Source organism: Mastomys coucha, unplaced genomic scaffold (assembly GCF_008632895.1).
Source record: "Mastomys coucha isolate ucsf_1 unplaced genomic scaffold, UCSF_Mcou_1 pScaffold22, whole genome shotgun sequence".
NCBI lineage: Eukaryota > Metazoa > Chordata > Mammalia > Rodentia > Muridae > Mastomys > Mastomys coucha.
Window position 1 is genome coordinate 66,449,943 of NW_022196905.1, and position 25,939 is coordinate 66,475,881.

The window sequence follows — 25,939 nt, forward strand, 5'->3', positions numbered from 1 at the left end:
GCCAAGTTCACAGAGTTTTATTGTAAACAGAGGTCACCAATCTGAAATACATAGGTACATTTTTGTGTGGCATAACTTGCAACCTCTGCCCCTCTTGATGTCATTTAAAAGATCATAATGACTAGCACTTCATCAGGTTTAACACAGTAATTCTAACCCCTTTAAAAAAACACCCATCGAAACCAACAGTAATTCTAACCCCTTTAAAAACACTCATCGAAACCAACAGTAATTCTAACCCCTTTAAAAACACTCATCGAAACCAGCCAGAATTTCTACCTTTCGTCATCAAAACTATCACCCAACGTTTATTTTGCTTCTGTCACAATGCAAAAAGATTGCCAATAAAGCATATTTTGAAAGGTTGCCAATGATGGCAGGTAGCTCCTGCTTTGTGCTGTGTATCCCTCCACCCCCACTGGACAATCTGGAAAGAGTCTTAATCATTTCTTCTATCTCTTTGCATTGATATTCACATCCAGAATACTCTGCTTACTTTAAATGTGTGTTTGTTTTCCTACCTGGGTTCCTCCTGCATCTACCTTCCCCAGGGCTGCAGTAATTCCTCTCAGTGTGGTATGTTCAAAACAGAAGGAATGAACACATGAGAAGGAATATGCCCCCTGGTGGCCAGATTTAACAGTGCAGCTTCACTGTACACCTCAGCAGAGCTTCCAGGTCAGTGTGTCAGTGGGTCTACCTTCAATGCAGTCTAAAAGACCATACTTAGTAACCACAAGCTTTACAAAGCATTAGGATATTCTCAAACTTCAAAGTGCTCAATGGAGATGTATCAAAACACAGGTGTTTCTTACAGACATGTAAAAATACACTTCTTTTCCTGAATTGTATTTAGTAAATAATACTTTGTAATATAGTGTTCTGTGGATTTAGTAAAAATATTTATTTAAAGAAATTCTCAAAACAAATTTAAATAGAACATGTAACAAATGTACAATTTAAAATTACACTGAGCATGGAAATGAGAATTCCAAGCATGATTTTTTCTGAGCATTAATTAGTTATTAAACAATACTTGAATATATCCAGAGGTATAAACTGCTTTCTTTCTTTTCATCTAAAATTTGCACTTAGTATCAGGTCTCAAGTCAACTCTTACCTTAGCCTGAGTTCACAATCTATAAGGTATTCAGTTTTCCCATTTGACAGAATTGTAACAACACTGAACATAAATTGTTTTATATATTGATTTCTTATCCACACAGTTCTAAGTGACCATGACAGAATGCAAACATCCTTCTCTGTAGCTAGGCCCACGATACCTTCCTACTGTCTACTTTAGAGCTATGTATTCTTCATCCCTGATCCCATGTTTCTTAGTAATACCAAGAAATTCCTTTTAAATCAAGTATAAACTGTGCTAAAAATCAACTTGCTTGAGGGCTGTAATTAATTAAAAGGAGACCGAGATAAGGAACAGAGATAAAGGTTTTATACCTAGCTAAAATGGCCTGCATCATCTCCCGAATTAGCACCCTTTATATTAGTTTCTAGGCACAGAATACTTCTAAAGGGTGATGCTGGTATGGGACACCAGAGGAACAATCCCTGGACAGCAGGGCCTACTGAGGCCTAGCTTCCGCCCTTTCCACTGAGCTTCCCCAGGGCTCAGGGAGAAGTATGCTGGCTTCTTGATAACTCATTCAAGTGCTCCCACATGAGGAGCAGACCAAACAGATCTGTCTATTGAATGACAGCGTAGAACTGGCTCAAGATAGTTTAAAATCTGACAGTGATTGGTCATATTTTGCTAGCATTGGCATTTTAACTAGAGTAGCACACATGCTTGACTTTTACCTGGTAGGTAAATTATGATTAGGCTTTTCCCATCCTTTGAGAGTTTTAAATAGTTGAAATTTCAGTGTAGACAGTAAAAACAAAAGGCAGAAACACATTTGGAATCAGGTTCACCTGGGTTGGAGTTGTACTTGACTTCCAACTCTGAGTTCATCCTTTACTGTATAGTATGGCACAGCTTCCTCAACCTCCCTGACCTTCAGTTTCCTGATGGGTAAAGCTGGGATCAAAGCCCTTACTTAGAGAGGTACAGTGGGAATCAGAGAGATCAAGCATACAGTGCCCAGGACAGTGCTCAGCAAGAAGAGGCCTGATAATGACAGCTACTGTTACTGCACACGAGTGAGAGCTGTGATTGTGTTTAAAGTTCACATACTGTAAATACTTACATGTATCATTATTTCAAGTAAACATACCATGACAGTATTTTCTTTAGTGCAAAACTAAGGAAACATAGTTTCTTACAAGCTTATACATGGAAAGTTCTTTAATGACTTGTTTGTGAAAATGTGGCTTTGGGTTAATGTATTAAAAATCTGTACCTTCCCCTTTAAAAGCCAAAGACAGTGTCCCTGTCCCTCCAAACATCTCTAAAAGATCTCTCCCCATTAGAATGACCAAGGGCTTACTGATGGTGTGACTTAACCACTTCAGCCCTTTGCCCTTTAGGACAAGAGATAGTAGAATGTTAAAAATACTTCAAAGATTAATTTTGACTTTATTAATTTCTCATAATTGTTTTAGAGAACTGTCGTTTGAGTATCAGTGCAACTTACTAAAATGTATTAGAATGTAGGCACTCAAAAATCCCTTAAATTTGGAGAGTACGTAATAGATACAGTGGTGCTCCCCAGGTAAAGTAATTACAAGTTATGGCAAACTCTGTAGAAACATGGTTCACGTGCATTCTTAAAAAGAGGAAGGTCAAGGTCGACCTGAACACACTGAGCCCTGTGGATGCACCTTCTAATGAGTGTTTCCACAAGGGTTGTCTGAGACCTGGCAGCCCATGTTGTGGCTTGTCACTTGTACTTTGAAGAGTGTGCCGTCCGCACACATGCAGAGCTTGTAGCGCACCCAGTCACCACTCCCTGACTGGTCCCCGCTGGAGGAACTGGGCAGACGTGCTGGGCTGACCATCACGGTGCCGTTGAGAATGATGCTGTTTTCCTATGGGGACAGTAACATGGTTCAGTCACTTCCACCAAGGGGCACAGAAGAAAGATACTAAACTAGACATGACTTAGGATCTGTAAGGAGGAGGAGTTGGCAGTCATAGAGTAAAGCCATGATCAAAACAACTGTGGCACAGCAAGATCAATACACACAAGGATTCGAAAGCGACTCCTCGCTTAGTCAGCCCACACTGTGCATCAACAAGCCTGCAACATAGCTTGCAAGCACTAGTCAAAATCACATCCTACGCACAGTGTGACTGATGGTGACAAAGTCTTGGATAATTTTCACTTTTTAACTCCAGAGAATTTTTAGTTACTGACTGATGTTGATATTGACTTGGGGGAAAAGAGTATTTTGCCCTTATAGGAAACTAATTTTAGTTAGTAGAAATTCAATTAAATATTAAAACTATATAGTTTATCAGATGAGGCCTTCAAAGAAACTGACAGTTTCTTACTTAAACTCATAGCTACAGAATTATTCTTATACTGTAGGTCTTAAGACCATGTGTGTGTGTGTGTGTGTGTGTGTGTGTGTGTGTGTGTGTGTGTATGAGTCTGTGTCAGAGTCTGAACTTGTGTGCCTTTTGTCAGTGGCTCTCCATCATACTCCTTGGATCTGGAGCTCAGCAAGTCAGCTATTGTGATCCATCTGCCTCTACAGCCTTAGCACCAGGATTCCAGGCTCATGGCACTGTCATGCGTGGCTTTTTATTTGGGTGTGTGATGGTTCTGAGCAAGGTCTCCATGCTTGTTTGGAAGCACTTCTCCAACTGAGCCATATCAGCCTCCTGTAAGTTTCTTCTTGTCTCCCCCCTCCTCTTCTCCTTTCTTCTCTACAAATAATTACTAAATACTGTCATCTGCCAGACACCATCCTAGGTACTGGGGAGATGACAGTAAACACATGGGCAACAGGCACGTTCCTATAAAGTGCCATGGAGTGGACATAGGAAACTCTAGGGCACGAGGTGGGATAAAGGCTACAAGGAAGATAAGCAGGGTGGGCAGAGGGTGGGTGTCTGAGGGTTGTAGTTTACACAAGATGCCAGAGGACAGTCTTCCTGATCAGATCACATTCCAACAGAAGTGGGGGCATGAGTGAGTGGGGCATGTGGGTCACTGGGGAAGGCACTCCAGTGGAGGACACTGACAGGAAGGACCACAGTGAGGGTGTGTCTTATGTAGGTTTGTGAAGCTCAGAGGCTAAGGGGAAGGGGCACAGTGGGATGTGAGACAGAAATAATGGGGGCAGACCTGTAAGGCTGGGAGGTTAGACTTAGGGTTTTACTTGGAAGGGAAGTGCACTTAGAGGGTGATAAAAGACTGGGTCTTTTTAAGAGGTCCTTCTGAAGCAGGTGCGGTGGCACAAATCTATATGCCAGCACTCTGGGCCAGCACTTGAGAGGCAGGAAGATTTGAGTCCAGGCCAGCCTAAGGTACAAGTGAGACCCCATCTCATAGAAAATGTCAGTGGCTACAAGTTTCTGAGCAGAGAAGTAGCTCATATCTAATGGATGAACAGCAAAGGGGGGCCAACAGGCTGCTCCAACAGTCCAGGCAGGGCAAGAGCCTGCCCACATTCTGCATTGGTGAGAAGCAGCCAGGGCCTGCAGGGGCCCTGCAGGTGGAGCTGAACTTTGCCAGTGGCTGTTGGGCAGAGCACACATAGAGATGCACATCTAGTGAGGAACCAGGCCATGGAGATTTCACACTTGAGGGATTCAGATGCCTGTGGGTCTGGGAGGGGGAAAGGAGGCAGGCAGCTGGACTGGAGAACCCTACTTAACAGGAAAGGCCAACCCAGAGCTTGTAAGCATGGGGGTCATCACTTTAGGGAGGGGCTTAAGGCTGTCAGAGGGGCAGAATGGCTACAGGAGTACAGGCTTCTGCCTGGAACATTTGGAATAGAACCATTTCATATTTCTGAGTTTATTTACTTTGGAATAGCAGCATGGATTTTACTGGGAGAACATGAATTTTCAGAACAAAGCGCTCAATGTTATTCTGGAAGTTGCATGTAGGAAATGCACTGTTAAGAGCTGTTCCATTTCTATGCTGCCATCTTGTGGTCATTTAATTTTACTTTCTTGAAAACATTTCTTAAAGAGCATTCAATATATTGTAACATAGGGGTGACTAAAGTTAACAGTTTTTGTGTATCTTAGTTTTTGTGTATCCTAGTCAGGAGAGATAAGTTTGAATGCTCTTCACCTAAGAGCATTAGGAGATATCCGAGACGATTTACATGTTGATTATTCTAATTTGATCATGTGCACTATATCAAAACAATGTACTTCAGAAATAAGAATATTACATGCCAATTAAAATAAAAGTGAAACTTAACATTTAAAAAGTAGTGTGGTAAAATTATTGTTAATGATTAGCTTACACTCTAACTATTGATATCAACTGACTTACAAAGCTGAGTATTTTTCAATACTAGAAATTAGTAGGTATGAATACTTCAGACTATTTCATGGCCTGACACATTGACAAGGTAGAGTGGGACAAGAATTTTCTGGTGGGCAGAATGAAAGATTCAGGTAACTTACACACGTTCTCTACACAAAGGGCTCAGACCTCACTTCTCTGGCCTTCAGTGTCAACTGCAACCCTCAGCATGGCTGCTTGTCATTCCTCAGAGAGACCCAACCACAGCACAGTGGAAACCTCCTCAGGGCGGATGCTCATGTTTGTCATTATCAACCAGAGATTGGATTAAGCACATTGGGGAACTGTCAAAGTGAAACACCCACTTTTCTTTCTAATATTTATTACAATACTGAACTTTTTTGAAAGGGGAAAATGACTTTTAAGTGCTCCGGTTTAAGGCTGCTATCACCATATGCTCTCTGGTAACACCAATTTCCTCAGCCAAGGTAAGCGACATGAGCAAGGTGCCCAGAGGCACATGGGGAACTCCATTCTGACTGAAACTCCAAGCTAGTAAGAAGGGTGCAGGCTGCAGCTCCTCTGTATGAAGTAGGAAACTGACGGAAGCTCTGGGAGAATCTGTGAAGATGAAGTCAATGTCACAGTGATGACAGACTTTCTCCCTCAAAGCTAACAGGTGTCAGATAAAAGCATGGGACCCCATTCAAGTATTCTTCTTATAGCCTTGGACACAAAACTTGGAAACGAACAGGAATAACCTTCAGTGAGACAAGAGCAGCTACTTCAGGAACACATGGTTTGATCTCCTAGAATTCTCTATCAGAAGGTCTGTTTGAATTAAGTTTTTTCTCCTTTCAAAATAACATAAAAATGCAAACAAGCACAAGGACAATTACAAATCAGATCACCTGTTATTCTACCACTCTTAGCTAAATATTATTATTTTATTTTATTCTTCCAGATTTCATAAACTGCACATGTTCTGAAAGAAATGAGATATCTTATAAATTATTTTATAATTTTCTTTCATTTCACAATCCATTTTGAACATCTCATCATGACAAAAGTCATTTTCAGTATTTATATACTATTGCACATGTAATTATATACTATTCCAAAACAATTATCCTAAATTCACACAGAAAAAAATACTTACAGCCTTTAATTCCACATCTCCTCCCATGTGAAATTCAATGGTTTTGCCCATGATGAACACGCCTTCATTGCCGCGCACAATTGCGCGCCCATCGACTTTGATGTTTAAGTCACTGGTAGCATTGCTGGTAATCTAAAAATGAAAGCACATGCTAAGGAGAACTTGTGGGTAATGAGAGAACTGTATCATAGAGAAGGGAACATCTCAACTCTGGACTATGAAGGGCAGGTTTAGAATTGTGGGGATCAACACGAAGAGAGGACTTATTAGTGTGTGTGCTGGCTAAGGCCAGGGCTGCAGCACTCCAATGGTCTGGAAGTCAGGTTTTCAGGTGGCCTAAGCCCTGTCCCTAGGGAGTAGCTGCTGACAAATTTCCCTGTTAGTGATGATAAAAGAACGAAGCGAACCCTTTCAGTTGATGCCTTCTGAACGTTCAAACTTTTCACTCCACTTGGCAGATGAAACTCATGAGTCTCATAGTCCGTGCTGAATAAGATATTTTGTGTCCTTGGGTCAAAAAATTGCATTCCAATGTCACTGGTGATGGAGGTTTTGTTCTTTTCAACACTCAGCTTGGTTGTCCCTTGCTGAAAAACAATCTTGAGAAAAATTGCTTCATTATGACTATGTTTTCAAAGGATGCTACAAACAAAATTTATGAAGACTATTGTTTTTAAGAAGTACTACAGACCAGTAAGGACAGAATCTAAAATGACAATAAGAGCCAAACTTTAAATCCTTCCAACTGCACCTGCTCATAAGACTCTGGATGATATACAACTTTAAAATGCAGGTCTGTACAGTCCTTGGCTCATACGTGACCCACTGTACAACAACACAGGGAACATGGCTGGGCCCTAAGATGGCCATGGGGGAGGTGTGGCACATGCTTGAGCTGCTTTCAATCGGCTAACTGCTGTGTGTTAGCAGCACCGGGCCTTGTCTGCCACCTCCACACACTGCATTTCTCCTCCTGATTCCCAGAATCTGGGCTTTCTGATTTGGGAGGCAGCTTTTACAATGGCTTTGTCACATGGAAGAGAGAACAGTGATCTACATATTCTTACATCAGTCAGTGCTTCTACTGGAAAAAAATCTGGAATATTTAAAGTCCCTAACTCTAGTAAGATTATAAAGCCAACAACAGACTTTTACTGACAGTTGCGTATTTATGAATATGGATAAGTTTGTGTGTTAATGCATATTTTAAAGGAGAAGACACCAATTTCCAGCTTTCAGCTGTAGGCTCTTGTGAGAACTGCTGCCCACACCCCTCCACCTCCACACACTGCGCTTAGTGTGGAAACTTACTGGCTGGTTGTTGCCAGTGATGACCAGGTTTTCATTTCGCCTTCCTCCCACTGTGCTCTTATAAAGCGGATGAATGACGCCCATGTCGGACACTTGCTTGAACCGCAGCAGACCGCTCTCATGAAACTCCATGCTGTCACACCCATTTGGCCCAATGCGGATCACAGCCCAGATGACAAGTGTAATCTGAAAGACAGGCGTGTCTGCTCTTACGAGGCATGCACTAGACACACCCAGAAGCAAACAGCAATGCTCTCGGGGGGTATGTGAGGTCTCCTGACATGTTGAATCAGTCAGATGAACACACTACCTGGTGGTCTTCTTAGACAATATTTTTATCAAGACCCTAAGCACACAGTCAAGAGCCAGGCATGCCAGAAGTCCCATCATAAACAGCAGCATTACTGTTTCCTATTTTCTCCTCATTGGTTCCCCAAGGACAACCAACCAAGTTCAGCAATTTAAGCTATTCCATCTAGACTCCATCTCCCTATTTCTAAATAATGTATATTATGTTTCTTCCTTTACCAAATAAGGCTTTCCCTGTCTTATCTATTTTAGCAGATGAGAATTTGGGCTCACTGTTATGTCTTTTCTCTTCCAACTCCAAACAGACTCCGTCAAATCTATGTTCAGCATTTACTGATTATGACCATGTAAGTATTATTCACCATCATATCAAACACTATAATTCCTTTTTTAATACTTCTGCCTTCATAGTTCAATATTTTTTTTTATTTGATAAATTGAACTAAATCTCAAACGCATCTTTCTGCAAATCTCTCAGTAAAATAAACACTCTGCAATTCAAGCTCCTTAGACAATGCCAGTTCTGTTTCTTCTCCTCAAGTTAATTTTTCCTGGACTTGGTCTTTCTGCCCCACCAGGGACTGGCCCGTCTCTGCGCCACCCGCATGATGGAGCTGTGCCCTTTCCTGAGACTCCCAGTTTCCTGTACTGCCCCTCTGAAGTTCTGACTTTAGGACTTTCTTTCAGTAGCATCGAGGTTTACTTAGACGGAAAAATGTTTGGCACATGTGTATGGTGAGACAGTCTATAGAGTCCCTCATGTATGTGAGACAATCTGGCAGATGCGTGTTTCTGAGACCTGACCTCTGACCTCTGGAGGCCACAGCTTCATTGCCTTGATCTTTCCAATGCTCACAACAGGTCCAGGGATATTCTGCACTTGTATTCTTCCCATAAAACATGTTTATCATCTCTCTAGAAAAGTTTTAAATATTTTCTTATTTACAGTTTCCTTAAATTTTACAGTGATAGTGTGGTCTGTCTGTCTATCTGTCTCTCCTTCCTTCTGCTGCCTTCTCTTTTAAAATGTGTCATACTGAGCCCAGACTGGTTTCAAAATTTCTAGAGGATTTTCTCTTTTTCCTTTTCTCCCCCCTACCTCCCGCCCTTTCTTTTTTTAAGGTTGAGACAGGGTCTCACTCTAGCCCTGGCTGTCCTGGAATTCACTCTGTAGAGCAGGCTGGCTTTGAACTCACAGAGATCCTGCCTCTGCCTTCTTGGAGCTGGAATTAAAGGAATGTTGTCACGACACTGGGCTTCAGAGAATTTTCTTAAAATCATTTCACTTGGTTTCTTTTCTTCAGTGCTTTCTGTGTTCTCATTTTCTGAATCTCCTTTTATCAGAATGCTTCTAGAATGATGCTTAATTTTATAGGACTCTACGGAGGAGCTTTTGCTTTTCCAGCACCTGCCCACCCACCTGTGTATGTGTAGATGTCCCTTTTAAAAGATTTATTTTTTGTGTGCAAGGGTGTTCTGCCTGCGTATATTGTCTGTGCACCCCATGCATGCAGTGCCCTCAGAGGCCAGAAGAGGGCATCACATCTTTTGGAACTATTTAGTTGTAAGCTGCCATGCAGGTGTTAGAAACCAAACCTGGATCTCTGCAAGAGCGGCTAGTGCTTTTAACAGCTGGGCCATCTCTCCAGCTGCATATGTGACTTCCTATGACTTCTTCATTATTTAATTGCACTATTTGAATGTCATGTTATTTTTGTCTCATGGATGGAATATCATTTTTCTCTGAAAAAGCTGATTTTAGTTTTAAGGAGTTGTTTGTATTGTATTTTCCTGAGATGGGATGGCCTTTCAGGTCCTATGTAGTGGAGGCTAGCCTTGAACTCTGGATCTACCTGCCTCCAACTCCCAAGTACTGGGTTATACGCATGTGCCACTCAGCTTTGTGGGTTTGTTTTCTGCCGTTTATTACATTTTCTCATCTCCCCGAGTTTCTGCTTTGCCCACGGTGGGTATTTTGGTCTCTACCAGTTTCCAGTTCTTACAGTTATGCTCACATGTGTCCTGATCCAGTGCACAAACTTAATGGTGCAGCTGTAAAAAGGCCAGAGAGAATTTGAGTGATCCTGTCTCTTTAGCCTCTCTAACTGGCATTCACCAGCAGAGCAGGCTCATAGAGGACTCTTGGTGTGGGTGGGCCCGACTTACAGGCTTCCCAGTAGGGAAAGCAGGCTTTTTACTGGCCCTGTCAAGTGTCACTGTCATGTGGTGCTCTCTCTCTGGAGGGTTGGGGGGGTCCTCCATGTCTGGCCTGTTTGAAGCAGCTGGAGGCAGAGGATGAAGGTAAAGGACTGGAGGGAGTGAGCTCTGTGCTCAGTCAGGCTGCCCTGCTTTAGGATGGAACTCATGCATGCAGTGGTCCAGGCTGTCTGGATGCATACGGTTTAGCTGTGGTTACACAGAGAATCTGCTTAGCTGGGGAATTTCACTAACTACAGATTTTTCACACAGTGCATCTATTCCAGTCACTGTCTTGATCCTGATTGGTAAGGCCTTGTCTTCTAACTCTGGCTTCTGTAAGGCACTTTACCAATACAGGTTGTGACCCTTCACACACACACACACACACACACACACACACACACACACACACACACACGAGACTCTTTCCCTTCTGCTAAGTTTTCTACCATTCTTCCTCTTCTCTTGCCTTCAAAAATTATGCCTTAGGGTTTTGCCTGCTTCTCACTCTCTTCACATATAACTGTGTTTCCTGACACTGTTACTTTAGAGAAGGGGACTGAAATGTCTTAATTCTGCCATCCTTGCCATCCAATAAAGCAATGTATAAGGCACAATAAATTTAGAATGCCCAGGAAAGCTACTTTTGGTACTTTCTTTAAACTATGTGACAGCTCTAACTTCAGTGGGGGATTAGGCATAAATGTTTTGGAAGAACGTAGAGTCCAAGGCCTTCTCAAGAACACTGAAAAAAAAAAAAAAAGAGAAATCCCTGGCTGTCTTTTTAACAGTCTCGTTCATGGAGAAGCTGGTGCCAGAGGTTCCAGGGTAACCACCGGAGTTACAATGCCATATTAAGAAGCTACTTCTTCAAAATATTAACTATCCAGGGGAAGGCACAGGCTAGGGCCTCAACTTCAGTGAGAATGGGCCTGGCAGAGCCTTCATCTTGACACTGGGGGCTGAGACTACAAGACATGGACTGTCAACGCCACCAGAGTGCTCACGGTTTACAAACATTGAATGCCATTGTATTTTTAGGAGCGAAAAGGGCAATAAAGTCACAGTGAAGTTCTCTTCCACTGACTTTACGCAGCTTTTATTAAAAGACAACTCCTTTAAAGGAAAAAAATCCATCAATGTTTTTCTAGATGAGATTAATATATGGATATATTATCTTACTAGTTTTCTTCAGTTTTGTTTACTTATTTTTGTGGGACTGGAGAGAGACGTCTATTAGGATTTTTATGTTCAAGATTAACTAAAATCCAATAGGAGATAAAAAAAAACACATATAGAGAAGCAGATCAGACAGACTGTCCCAAAACACAGTACACGAGCAGAAGATAAGACTGTCCCACAACAGAATCTATGATCTCATGGTAAAAAGATGAAAATCTCTTCCAAGGTACCTCCAGAGAGAGTGCAATGTCCCGCATACTCACAAGGAGATTGATGACGGCCAGGATAAACAGGAGGACGATCACACAGATGGCTAAGTTGCCCTTTCTCCCCCTTAGCCCAGTCTTATGGAGACGGTCCTCGTCGATGGGAATATACCCAGCTTTGAAGTTGCTGTTGTGCTCTTTGTTAACATTCCTTCGTTCCACAGCCTTCTCCCGCATGGATTTCTTCACTGGCCCATTGGAACCTTGCTAAAAGCAGAACACAATGCAACAGCTATATTCTCCTTTTGATGAATTTATTAAATTCAAATCCACAGTTAAAGAAAGCTGAACTGGTTGTTGGTAGATGTCCCACGAATAAGTTGCAAGTCACACTGAGTTGCAGGTTTCAGGGTTACTGTCATATAGCACACTTTCTGCCTTCAGTCATCCTACTGACCACACGGGTACAGCTCACTTCTGGGCAGAGTTGGTGTGTATGTGTGCGTGTATACACACACACACACACACACACACACACACACACACACACAAACTACAGTGGATAATATTATCTTTACTAAAGATTTGTTAGACTTTTACTCATGCATTTTTTACTTACATGAAAAGATTTTGGAATGATTGGCACACAGGCTGCTACTTATAACTCCACAGATTAAAGCCTATATTATTCTAGATCAGTAGTTTTTGAAGTGTTCAGTTTGAAGTAGTTTCAAAGGGCAGTTGCATGGGCATATATGTTTAGGAGGGATTTCAACTGAATTCTCTTCAGGGTCTGAAATGTCAGACACATTTTAAAAAACAACAATAAGATTTGTTTTGTTTTGTTTTGTTTTGAATGAATGCTGGTGTCTCCAGAGGCCATGTGACCATTTACAATAACATCATCATTCTAAGAGTTAGTGAAGTATTTGCTGAGGCATTCCTATGTTTTTACGACTTCTCAGGTTAGTTTCTAATATGGTAAATACCAATAGATAGTCATATAGAGTCTGGAATAAAAAACTTGAGAACTTCCGACATTGACCCGAAGTGTCATTAAGCAATCATGTTATGTCATACAAATACAAAAGGGCCAGCAGGAATAGCTACTGCCCAAGTTCCATGCTTTTTTCAGAGCCCTGAGACAATTCATTAATTGTAGAAGGCACATACTAAGAACCATTATGTTTAAGCACTCACAATAAGTCGGACATGAAAGGACATACTTTTTTGTAGGTATTATAGACCTGCATTGTGTTATATATGGCACATGCACTCTATATGTCAGGGTGCCCGAGTCAGTAATATAGGTGATACATGCTGCAGAGTTCCAACGGGAGAACTGGGACACTCTGGAGTTGTTAGGAAATGGGAGGAGTGGGCATGTCAGATATGGCAACAATGGGGAAGAAAGATGGAGAGAAGAGCCGGGTTGAGCCAGTTCTCAGTAGGGTACAGACTCTTCTAATCTTATGTTCTGTTTAACTGGGAGTCACTGGAGGCTACTGCACACACAGGACATGTGTTTCAGCATGTTGAATGCTAGATGAACACTTTACAGAGGTCAGCAGGCTCCTCCCTGTAATGTGTTGATGGGGGTTTGAGGTAATGAGGATATAAATTAGGGTGGGCTAGAGAGACACATGGGGAGAAAAGTGAAGGGAAAGATGTGGTAACCGGCAAAAGTGTCACCCTATATGAGATGAACTTTATTCTGGGGCAGTGCCTCTGAGGCTGCTATGGCTGCTGCTGGTGATGGCCTCCCCCTCCACTTCCTCCTCCCCACTCCTCCTAATTTTTTCTCCACCTTTCTCCTCCTAATCTTCCTCCTTCTCCTCTCCATCCTCCTTTCCCCAGTCTCCTCCTCCTCTTCTGCATTTCTTTTATTTTATTTAGTGTGTGTGTGTGTGTGTAAGGGGGGCACAAGCACCATGATATATGTGTGTGGAGATCAAAGGACAACCTTCCGGAGTTGGGCCTCTCGTTTTACCATGACAGTTCTCAGGATTGAACTCAGGAACTAAGTTGTCAGGCTTTGTGGCTATCAGCTTTATCACTAAGCCATCTTGCCAGCCCCTACTGAAGATATTTACATTGATGAAAACACATGCTTCAACTGGAGAAGAAGATACCAACATCTTTCTTTGGCAATGAAGCTGGTGAGAAGCTTTAAGAGGCAGAACTGCCAGGACCCAGTGACTGGGACACAGTGGGTTCTACAAATGACTCCCAAACAGAATAGATTGTTACATAGTTAATTATCCCAAACGCAAAAGCAACCTTTCATGTTCAACTATAAAGCTGAGGAAATAAGATCATTAAATCCAATGTGTGTTCCTCCTTGGCTCTCTTCAGTTAGCCCTGCTCTGGTTAGGGTAGCGAAGTAGTGGACCACTGTGACTTTTCAGTAGAATAGGACCTCAGAGCATCAAGATGCATAAACAGAAGAACAAAGGCTCATCTAACCCAGAGGCTGATTTATTTAAGGGGTGTACTGGCTGGTTTTGCCTGTCAACTTGACACAGGCTGGAGTTATCTCAGAGAAAGGAGCTTCAGTTGGGGGAAGTGCCCCCATGAGATCCAGCTGTGGGGGCTTTTCTCAGTTGGTGATCAAGGGGGAGGGCCCATTGTGGGTGGTGCTGGTAGTCTTGGGTTCTATAAGAGAAACCAAACTGAGCAAGCCAGGGGAAGCAAGCCAGTAAGGAACATCCCTCCATGGCCTCTGCATCAGCTCCTGCTTCCTGACCTGTTTGAGTTCCAGTCCTGACTTACTTTGGTGATGAACAGCAATGTAGGAAGTGTAAACTGAATAAACCCTTTCCTCCCCAACTTGCTTCTTGGTCATGATGTTTTGCATAGGAACAGAAACCCTGACTAACACAAGGGATAAACTAGAAAAACCAAGGAATGGTCAGTCCCAACAAGTTCACTCTGCCTCTTTCAGCTTCACTTATTCCTTTCCATTTTGATCTTAATCTGTACCTGCCTATTGTCACAGCGGGCTTTGGTGTTTAGCAGATTTCGTGTCTATTTTTCCTACTCCCTAGAACGCGAGTCCTCCAGGAACATATACTTAACAGATCTGTCGCTAAAATGTTAGCCACTTAAGAAAATATTCCCCAATTGAATATTATCAACTTGTTTACTCTCTCCCCACCGTGATGTTGAAGAACGAGACTTTTAAAGAGAAACCATTTTACTGGTTATTTACAAAGGGAAACAACAGCACAGAAGTGACTACGAAAATAGCTTTTTATTATAGTAAGTCACCTCTGGCAACTACTTGCACGAGCATGTATTCACACACTTCACGCACACACACACATATGTGCATGCTCAAGTACAGCTTGATATTTCAAGGGACGCCTTTAAACTATTCTAGGCTTACAACGAAGACCAGGGAATATTTGGTAATGCATTTCAGTTTTATACTGGTGTCTGAAACTCCGAGAAACCAAAGTGGGCGGGGAGATCTGGGCCGTCTGCATGGCAGAAACAAGACCTGGCCGCGATCCACGCCAGGCAACAGCTGACCGCGACTTGGCTGGTATCGGGCAGCCTCCCGGCCCCAGCTGACGTTATTTTTATCCGCTTGGTTTCTGGCTACGGAGAGGCACATTCAGGCGCAGGCTCCGCAGGCCATGACCTGTGTCACTCCCTCAGAGGGACAGCTCCCCTCTCCAGCCCGGAGCCGCTGCCCAGGGTCCAGCCCGGCCTTCGCCAGCATCTCCGCTTGCGGACAGCTCCCGCCCCGCTGCCCCGCCCTGCCTCCTCGCTCTGCCGCCCCAGCCCAGCCCTCGCGCCCTGGTCCCCGCCCTCTGTGGGGTCGACCCGGCCACCCGGCTTCCCAAGCCCTCGGCCGCAGCAGGCTCACAGACCTGCTCGGTCGCCGCCGCCGCTGCCGCCGCTGCCGCCATCTTGGCCCGCCGCAGCCCGCGCTTGCGCTCTGGCACGGGGGGTGGGGCTCACACCCTCTATGGCCACGCCCTGGCACGCCCTCGCCACTCCCTCGAAAGAAATCCAAAGTAGGCAAGAGTCTGTGTAGGCTCAGATCCCTGGAGGCTGGTCGTGAGTCGCCCGCGGGTTGAATGGGCGTGGCAGAGATCTTAACAGGCGCTCTGGGGCGTCCTCAAGTTCTTCGGAAAGGACGCCCTTAAAATCCAAAAAATGCTTTTACCTTCCATCAACTCCCCATCTTGGGAATACTGTACCATCCTGAGCTGGGATGAATTGCAAAGGAGAGATGTCATTGAGTGTACTGGTGGGTGAGGCTTGAGTGCAGATCAAGTGGAAACTTTAGGTAGCTTAAATCAAACTAGTTCCCTTCCCCCACCCCAAGCCCGGTGAACTGTGAAGTCAAGTCTGGCACTTTCTTTGAGGCATTAGAGGCAGATTGTCTGTCCATATAATATTGGAGATGTGCTGACTATATTAGGTCCTTAGGAACCTAACTTGACACATAGTGAGCACCAGGAAGAGACTCAAGAGCGGCAGGTAACCGGTGCACATTAGTTGCTCTCTGCTCTAACAATCCGTTAAGTTGAAAACAATCGAGTGAGTAGCATCCGCAGTTCAAGAACTGTTCCTCAGATCATGAATAGTTTCTAGAAAGTACCCTAGGCCACCCAGGAGAGATGTCTGACTCAGCTTTTTCTCTCCAGGTGCTGGGTCATTTTGCTTTTGTAACCCAACTTCCCTGCTTTGCCTGTTTCTAAGGATGGCTGTGGAGTTATATTCTGACACATAACAAATATCTCCCAGCCTCCCCCCGCCCCCATGTCTGATTTTGGATATAAGCTGTCCATGTGGTCATATGCCTGCTCCTGTCTTCTTTCTCAGCTGCAGAAACTGTTTGGCTCCATCACTGGGACAAACCTGTGTTGTAGTCAGGAAGACTATATAAATCACCACCCACAGGTTTGAGAATTGACAGTGTCTGTGTAATAGCTTGTCTCTGGCCCCATTTATCAACTTTGACAACATGGCTTTTGACTGATCCTGTGCTTCACTGTTCACTATGTCCAAGTCTTTTCCTTTTTCTCTGACAGATACACTTCTTTGTGTCCCCAAGAACCCCCACACTCTGATCAGCAGTATGAGGTATTCTGTTTCTAATCTTGTGTCATGTCTCAATCACTCACAATAATGAAGCTTATTAAGTGTCCTCCAGAGCTGCCTGGCACTCCAGATTCTAAGAAGAGAAGTCCACCTTGCTTTCCTTAACTCGTCTCCAAATAGGCAGTTTATTAATGGGTTTTTCTGAAGTCAGTTACCCCTTGGCTGTCTGAAGATAAGTCCCCTCTCCTTGGATTCCTCATTGCTGATGCATCATTACTGACAGTTCACCCAGTTGTCCTCATTGCCAATGTGTCTTTTGGTTGCTGTTGTTTTTAAGATTTGATATTATATGTGCATGAATGTTTTCCCTGCAGATATGTATATGCACCACCTGCATGCCTGGTGCTGGTGGAAGTCAGAAGAGGGTGTTAGATCCCCTAGGACTGGAGTTACAGTTATGAGCCGCCAAACATGTGCAGGGAACCAAACTCAAGTCCTCTGCAAGAACAGCTAATGCTCTTAGCCTCTGAGCCATCCCTCCGACCCATCATGACTGCCCTCCTAAAGACCCAACAAGTGGCTGAAAGGGTCAGAGGCAGATATTTGCACCCTGCCAATGGACAGAAGCTGCTGACCCCTGTGGTTGAATTAAGGAAAGGCTGGAAGAAGCTGCGGAGGAGACTGACCTCATAGGTAGACCAGCAGTCTCAATTAACATGGACCCCGGAGATCTCTCAGACACTGGACCACCAACCAGGCAGCATACACCAGCTGATATGAGGCCCTCAACATATATACAGGCAGAGGCATTTAGTCAGGGAAGATGCATCTAACCCTCAAGAGACTGGTGCCCCAAGGGAGTTTAGAGGTCTAAGTGGGGTGGGGGAGTAGGGTGGGGACATCTTTGTGTAGACAGGGCTGGGGAGGTGGTATGGGATGTGAAACAGTCAGAGGGTGGACTTGGAGGGGTATAAAATAATAAATAAATAAGTAAATAAATAAATAAATGCAAACCAATTAATTGAATTGATTAATTGAATTAAGGGTAGTGTTAGTCATGTCTAATGGTGTTTTGAAGCTTTTTTCCCGTCTGAAATATTTGGAGGGTTCTGTGTGCTTGCAATGTCTCTAGTTTTCACAGCAGGCTTATTTTAACTGGAATCATACCAGTTCACTATGACACCCACTTGATATTCAAGATTTCATCTTGTATTATTCTGCTTTTAACATAATTTTTCTCCTCAGTAGACTGTGTGCTCCTTACAAATTGAGTGCAGTATATTGTTACATATTACAAACTGAGTGCAGTATATCATTACATATTACAAACCGAGTGCAGTATATCGTATATCGTTACATATTACAAACTGAGTGTAGTGTATCATTACAAATTACAAAGTGAGTGCAGTATATCTTTTATTACAAACCGAGTGCAGTATATCGTTACATATTACAAACCCAGTGCAGTATATGGTTACATATTATAAACTGAGTGCAGTATATCGTTTATTACAAACCCAGTGCAGTATATCATTACATAGTACTCCAAGTCCTGATCACAGAGGAAACCGAACACACATTAAATACCAAGTAGCTTTGATGACTCAATATTGGTCTTTTTCAGTGATTATAAAATGTCTTAAGTATCTCTGACACAGATTTGCTTTCACACTCCATATACAATACCCCAGAGAAAGAGCTCATTCCCATCACTGGATGCCTCCTAAGAGCTTTTGCTGAGGCCAGTCCCACCTCTTCTAGAACCTCCCATAGGACATGTAAGACGTTGAATTACACATTATTCTGATTATATCCCTGGCTGCCTTCCCACTGCCTATGAAGTAAACATTAATCTCTTGGTATGCAAGGCTCACCATACTCAGACCCAGGACTATTCTTGGCATGCCTCAGGCTCTGTAGTCACAGTGGACACTACTGTTTCTTACCCCTGTGGCTTTATTTCTCTGCATCTACTTTTTTGTCTCTTCCCAGTAGACTACTCCATTCTTACGGAGTTGCCTCTGAACATTGTCTTCTTTCAAGAAGTCAGGGAAGGAGGTAAGGGAAGGAGGAATCTATCTATAGTTGTATACTTGTCCTACTAGTGCGTTGCACCCTGAGCCGTGATTCTTATGTTTCTTATTGATTGTGAGATCCCAGGAAGTCAGTCTGACTTTACACTTGAGGCAAATGGGTGGGTCATCCTGGAAACCCGCTAAATGCTATTAAATGCGTGAAAAGGATCTATTTCCACACCGCCCATCCTAGTTACTGCCTATATGCTGTACCATGTCATTCTTCTGAGATGCTGAAGGGTATCTGCCAACACTGACTATGCATCACTCCTCCGAAGTGTCTCAGTGCATGCTTAGACCTCCCCTTCAATGGCTATTATCACAGTATTTGCTACTGTATTGAGCTAGTAACACTGAAAAAGTTGAGGGTAGAGATCCCTTCTGTGTTGAAGTAATTATAACAGAAACCTTGGTTGGGATTGGGGGGTATTTGGTTTAATACAATATATTTATTTTGTCTTTCTTTTTTATTCTATATTTAAATTAGTTATAAGTGTGTAGTTAATAAAATAGTGAAAGACTACCATTTCTGTATTTTTTTTCTGTGTACTGTAGGAGAACTGGGCATGGAACAATTGCACAGGAAAATAATTCTGGTCTGCTCAGAGAGAAAGCATGCTGGCATTGGCCCTACACAGGCAACCTGGGCCTCAGTGCTTCCTGGTTAAGGAACCTGCCTTCAGCGTCCATCTGACCGGGCCGATTCTTCGGCTGGTGAGTGTTTGTTGTTTTTCTGTTTAAGTGAAAGAAAGCATAAAGGACAAATTTGAGTAATCTCCCTCCCTCTCTCCCTCCCTCCCCTCTCTCTGTACTTATGTGTGGAGGCCATATTGTTTCAATCTCTTCACGTTATTTATTTATTTATTTATTTATTTATTTATTTACTTGATACAGGATCTCTGCCTGAGCCAGGAGCTCAGGAATTATCTAGACTAATTGGCCAGCAGTCCTAGGTAGTCTCTTGTCTCAGTGCCCAGCTTAAAAAAAACAAAACAAAACAAAACCCCCAAACCAAAAAAATAACGTGTGTCCTGGGGATCCAGACTCAGGCCCCCCAGCTTGCCTGACAAACACTTCACCAACTGGGAAATCTTAGCATTGCGGAAACTCCGTTTTAAAAGCAATTTCGTGCAAATGGAACATAAGCTAGGTTTCCTTTGAACAGCAATACAAGTCCCTGACACAGAGAACAGTAAGACAAGAGTCTTGGCACCCGACCACCCCGACTTCCCACACAACACAGGCTTGCACCTGGCCATGCTGAGGAAGATCTGGAAGTCAGGGCGAGGATCCCGCCGTGTAGCTGTGTGTCTCTTTCTATACAGTACACATCAATTGTTAGATCCACCGAGGAGGAGGGCACAAAACCCAAAATAAAAGTAGTAAAAACGGACATTGGAGTTCCAATTTCACAAAGACAAATGGAGAATTTAAGGCACGATGGGTGGAGGAATAAAGAAGGGGCCAAGGAAGTGGTTACTTAAAAGCCTACTCAAAAGTTTTACTTAGTTAACTTGCTTTCCTACGCACGCACTGTCACCCAGATCCGGGTGCAGCCCCAGGTTAGGTGTCCTGCGGTTTCCCAGCACAAGGTCCCACAGCAGCCCCCCCGCCCCGACTCCAGGGTCTGATGTTCTCCAGCGGGTGGCACAAGCCGGGAGTTCCGATGGCTTCGTTGCCTTCGTCCCGAGCCCGCAGCGCCACCGCGGGGGTGGGCTAGAGGGTTGGGGTGGGAAGAGGTCGCGGTAGCGGTGGGTCCCCAAGGTCCCCAGGCTGGGCGGGAGGAGTGGGGGGCGGGGCGTTGCTCCGACGCTAGCCGCGGGTCCATGGCAGCCGGCCGCCACGTCAAGGTTTGTTTAATAATCGCCGGGGTATTTATGGCCTGGTTGGCAGGCGGCCGCGGGGGAGCCGGAACAGCGCGCCGGGCAGGGGGGACCTGCCCGGTCCGACGCGAGGGGGAGGATGGACACTCCAGCCGCATTCTGAGCCTGTGTGGAAGATAACATCCTTAAGCTACCCAGTCGTCCAGCCTACACCACCCACCCCCTCGTCCCCTCTACTAGTAGATCTCCCGGAGTCGGAAGCGCGAAAAAAACGCGCGATGGCAGACGGCGTAAATAAGCTGGCCCAAAGCGAATCTTTTCAAGCGCTGCAGGATAAAGTCTCCTACTGGGCGAATGACTATCAGGTGAGTCAGGGTGGGAGATCCTAGGGCTCACCTCGCTTAGTGTCTCTGCACGACATTGACCGGGCATGGCATCTGGGATGTCGCTCCGCAAAGCCACCGCTCTTGGGACCCTAACGGGGATCTCAGACTCCTACCCAGGTCAAAGAAGAAAGTCCCAAGTCTATCGGAACTCTTCACCAGGGGTGGGGTGACTCCAGCGGTAGAGCGCTAGCCAGTGTTCGGTAACCATGGACACCCGCAGCCCTAGCAACGGAAAGGTAGCAGCTGCCAGCCACTCCCATTCTCTGGGTTTTGCTTCGGAATTATCTTCCACTGCACCCTCCCCGCTCCTTGCCTTTCTGTAAGGCTCTCACGTTTTAGGGATTCCCGGGATCTTATCAGAGTGAACTTTTCTAAGTGTACTCCTGGGTGCTATTATAGGAAAAGGGACGCTTGTAAAGGTTGCACTTTTTGTTTGCACTCTGGTCAGCATGGCTATTAGGGTAGCAGGGCAGCTTCCAGGAAGTGTCGGCAAGGCTTTTGTAAGAACTTACTGTGCCACCAGCATTCTGTCACACTCAGAAGCACAGTCCAAACTTCATGAATGCCACTTCAGCCGTGTTTCAACAGCAGCATGTTGAACTTGCGTCAACTTTGATGGTAGTGTCTTCAGCAGTAGGAGGCTCTGAGTTTTACCCAGGCGTGGAGCAGTCAAGCAGAGAGACATTTAGGTTCTTCGCCTGAATGTGGCTACAGTTAGCCAAATAATGTTTCCTAGCCACTCTGGGTCTCAGCACCTTATCTGTTCCATTGTTGGGATTGGATTAAACAATATGCAAACTTACTTTCTAGATCTCATTTTTTTTTAATCGAGATCATCTTGTTTCTGAATTTACATCTGAATATATCCCATATCTTGTTATGTGTAGTTTTGATTTGGGTCCATTGCTAAGCACAATCCTGTAATTCCCAAAGAGGTTTTATTAGTACCAGGGAATTTTGACTTAAACCTTAAGATGTATATTCCCCGCAGCAAACTCTAGTTGTTAAAAAGTTAGTTGTAGAAGACTGAATCTATTAAAAAGCTGTAAATTGTGTTGGTTTGGAAGGTTAACTTTTCAGAATGTACTCCTATTGGCTTAGTTAGAATTAACTTAAAAAAAAAAAACTAAAACAAGCCATGCATAATCCTTTAGAATCATGAACACAGTTAAAGCCATCCCCCAATGGGAAACTTTAAAAGAAAGTGAATAAATGGCTCAGATTAATTCTAAACACAATGCACACTTTCAAGTTTTTCCACCAAATGATGATTCGGGCTAACACCTGATTTAGCATCCCTTTTACTTGCCTCATGAACCACTGGTAGCTGTGCTTTGAGACAGACTTCATTGTGTACTGTGCCTTAGTTTCTCTTTATCCTCAGTGCCAGCTACCCACTATGGAAAACAACAGCAACAGCAACAACAACATCTGGTTTGTAAATATAAAAATTCCAAATAAAACCAATTGTTATGGTTTGGATTGTGCACAGAGAAGTGATGAAAGCTCTATTAGAGGTTGATTCTTTCTTCCTTAAAGTTGTCCAGAGTATACATGAACTATATACTACCCACTGAGAGTCACTGCCACAGTGGACAGCTGATGTTCTTTATGAATATCAATTTATGCCCTAAAGCCTTAAAAATGTTTCTTGGTGCCGGGTGGTGGTGGTGCACGCCTTTAATCCCAGCACTTGGGAGGCAGAGGCAGGCGGATTTCTGAGTTTGAGGCCAGCCTGGTCTACAGAGTGAGTTCCAGGACAGCCAGGGCTATACAGAGAAACCCTGTCTCGAAAAACAAACAAACATACAAAAAAGTTTCTTGGCTTATTTTTAGTCTCAAAGTGTCTCGTAACCTTCCATCTGAGTCATGCAAGAAACTCCTCCTCATTGATTTAAACAAAGTCCTTTTTTAGGGCAGATGAGATGGCTCATTAGGTAATGTCCTGTGCTGACAAGCCTTCCTTGACCTGAGTTCCATCCCCAGGACCCATATGATGGAAGAAGACTGACTCCCACACATTGCCTTCTGATTGCCACATGGGTACTGGAGCACATTTGTGTCCATACATAAATGTAATAATATGTTATGAAAAATTCCAGGAAAAGGATGTTTTTCAATCATCTTAAAAAACAAAACAAAACAAAAACAAAAACTAAAACCAACAAAAAACGGTCCTGCTACTTTTTGCCATTCTGGTGATGCTAACCTTAGTGGAAGCCTCATCCCAAGTACCTTTAAAGATTGGCTTCTTCTTAAGTTCAAGAAAAGCTTGGTTTTGATTCATGGCTCTCAGATTGCTTGCTTACCATCACTGTTCAGCTGGGAACAGAGACAATTATCAAGAGCTTAATACTTCATCCAACAAATAGTTATTGGCCAAGAAGTCATGAGTTTGACACTAACTTTTGCAAGGCATCTTTATGTATTCAGCATTTTCTTTTCATGGTGTGCCTGTCTGTGCTAGGTGTGGGGATTAGCATTGGGAGCCATATTTTTAGTTAAAAACATTTATTTTATGTGCATGAGTGTTTTGCCTGTCCATCACTTGTGCAGTGCTTGCAGAGACCAGGAGAGGGCACCAGGTCCCCTAAAGCCAGAGTTAGAGATGGCTGTGAGCATCCTGTAAGTGCTGAGAACTGAACCAGGGTCCTCACAAGAACAACCAGTACTTCTGTGAAACCATCTCTCCATCCCTAATGGAGCTGAATCTTAATGATGAGCCTCAATCTGCAGAAGAGAAGGAAGGGTAGAGGAAACTCCATGTGCAAGATTTAGGTTTGGTGGGGGCATCGCAACCTGATGAGGTTGAGTAGGTGGAGGGTTAGGGGCAGATGACAGAGAGCTTTGAGGGGGTATGCTTGGGAGTTCAGCCTTTGCTTGAGAGCCAGAGAGAGACTCTAAGAGCATAATGCAGGAAGAGGGCCACTTAGGGTTAGGTTTTATACAGGCAATTCTATTTGCCTTGTGATGGGGAGGTGGGAATCTCTAGAAAAAGGGTTTGGAGCTAGGTGATACTTAAGGCGACAGAATGTATGAATGAATTAGCCTGACATATTAAGCAGACAAGATGAAAGACACCAAGAATGCTCCTTAAGGTTCACGTGAGAGCATGCAGTTTAACTGCCTGCAATTTATGGTGCAACATTTGTATATTTTATTTGCCACTTCTGCAAAAAGACATGGATCACCTTATGTGCAGAGCTGAATTCTCATGACAATTACTGCTTGAATATGTCATCTGAAATTCACCTTATGTTAGAGCACCTTCTGCAGGTCAGCCCTGGCCTGAATCCCTCCTCCCTTTGAGATAATTCCACTTTCCCTCAAAGTCTTGCAGACTAAACTTGACTCTGAAGAAATGTGTTCTATAATTATAGTAGCAAATGGTAAATATGCTATCCTTTATAGTCTATCCTCCAGATAGGATAGATGACAAGTTTTTTTTTTTTTTTTTTTTTTTTTTTTGAGACAGGGTCTTGTTATATCCTGGGTTAGTCTCTAACTTGCAATCACTCTGCCTCAGCCTCTTGAGTGTGCTGAGTTTGAGTTTACAGACACGCACCATCATATCTGCTATAAATGATATTTTTAAAAGTAGACTAATACATACAAGGACATTATAATTCAGAAAATTTGGGTTTTGTTTTTGTTTTAACAAAAAGGCTGGCCTCAAACTTAATTGTGTAGCAAGAAATGAACTTGAATTTCTAATTTTCCCGCTTTCCCCTCTCATGCACTGGGATTACAATTGTGAGCCATTATGCCCAGTTTATGTGCTGCTAGTGATAGAACCAGGGCTTTTTGCATGGCAGGCAAGCATTCTCTCAATGAGGCCCTAACCTCAAGAAAGATTGGGATATTTAATTTATTAGTGAGATTAACGGGAAAGCTGGTAGTATAAGAGGAGTTCTCTCTGTATTACTCTTATCTTACATTAAAGATAATAGTTAAAAACATGGTATTAAATATCACCACACAAAAGGAGATCTTACTGAGGTGTGCCTTCTGTTTGGTATAGAATAGTTATTTGTGGTTGCGGTCTGTCAATGTTGCTATGGTGTATTCAAACAGACTCCTTGCCCATTGTAAACACTCCCCAGTCAATAGACTAACATCCTTCAGGAGGCAATCTAAGCAGTAAAGTTGTAGAGAACATTATCTTTCTTGTTATCTCTTTTCTGTCAGGTCAAGCTCAAGAATGAACAAGTCTTCCAATCTCAAGGTCCCAGTAGGAAGATGTTTCTCTTGAACAGTCCTAGGGAAGCACTTCATCTCTGGTTCAGTGCACCTTGTGAGAGCGAAGCTGGTTTTCCTAAGTGTCACTTAGAAGAGCTGCAGGGGAAGGAAGCAAACCTGTACTGCTCTCAAATGACATGTTGTTCTTGTTCAGTGTCCTTTTGCCAGATACATGGTTATGCATTACTTAATGATGGGAGTACCTTTTGAGAAAGGCATCCTTGGATGACTCTGTGAGCCAAGTTATTTGAAGGGAGGATGGCTCAACTGAGCTCTACACTGCTTCCCACAAGCTCACCATGTGAGTGATGCTTCATACCACAACTCGAGAGGCCTAAACTGAATGATGCTATGGAACCACTACCTTGCATAGGGGTGCTAGTTAGAGAAATGTCATATGACCATAGTTCTATGGCTCCAGTCTGATAGTCAGGCAGCTAAGGAGTGGCCAAGAGTGCAAGTACATGGTATAGCATAGTGGAGACTTACTCTTCCTTTTTCAGAACTACCCTTTGCTTCTCTGTCTTGGCTCTACTTCTTCTTTCTTCTTTCTTCTTCTTCTTCTTCTTCTTCTTCTTCTTCTTCTTCTTCTTCTTCTTCTT

The 25,939-nt window shown here is 43.6% G+C and overlaps 2 protein-coding genes across 9 annotated transcripts in view; one reads left to right on the plus strand and one right to left on the minus strand.

The window, feature by feature from the left end:
* On the minus strand, positions 1 to 21,292 carry Sgcb (sarcoglycan beta). Of its 2 annotated transcripts, none has more exons than XM_031342718.1 (6): positions 21,109 to 21,292; positions 11,814 to 12,023; positions 7,861 to 8,046; positions 6,957 to 7,148; positions 6,550 to 6,681; positions 1 to 2,988 (listed from the first exon to the last, which is right to left on the minus strand). In XM_031342718.1, the coding sequence occupies exons 1-6, from the start codon at positions 21,142 to 21,144 to the stop codon at positions 2,785 to 2,787; spliced, it is 960 nt and encodes a 319-aa protein (XP_031198578.1). In that variant the 5' UTR covers positions 21,145 to 21,292; the 3' UTR covers positions 1 to 2,784. The 2 variants fall into 2 exon arrangements, with proteins under 2 accessions (XP_031198578.1, XP_031198576.1); XM_031342716.1 differs by lacking the exon at positions 21,109 to 21,292 and adding an exon at positions 15,635 to 15,749.
* Positions 20,762 to 25,939, plus strand: part of Spata18 (spermatogenesis associated 18) — a 32,493-nt gene continuing 27,315 nt past the window's right edge. For 6 of the 7 annotated variants that reach the window (XR_004110774.1, XR_004110773.1, XR_004110772.1 and 3 more), the window contains exon 1: positions 20,762 to 21,077. Coding sequence is in view for 3 of the 7 variants with exons in the window: in XM_031342713.1 (XP_031198573.1) it covers positions 20,991 to 21,077 (87 nt within the window). In the remaining 4 variants the exon portion in view is untranslated. The remainder of the gene's footprint in view (positions 21,078 to 25,939) is intronic. The other variant, XM_031342715.1, reaches the window with a different exon arrangement.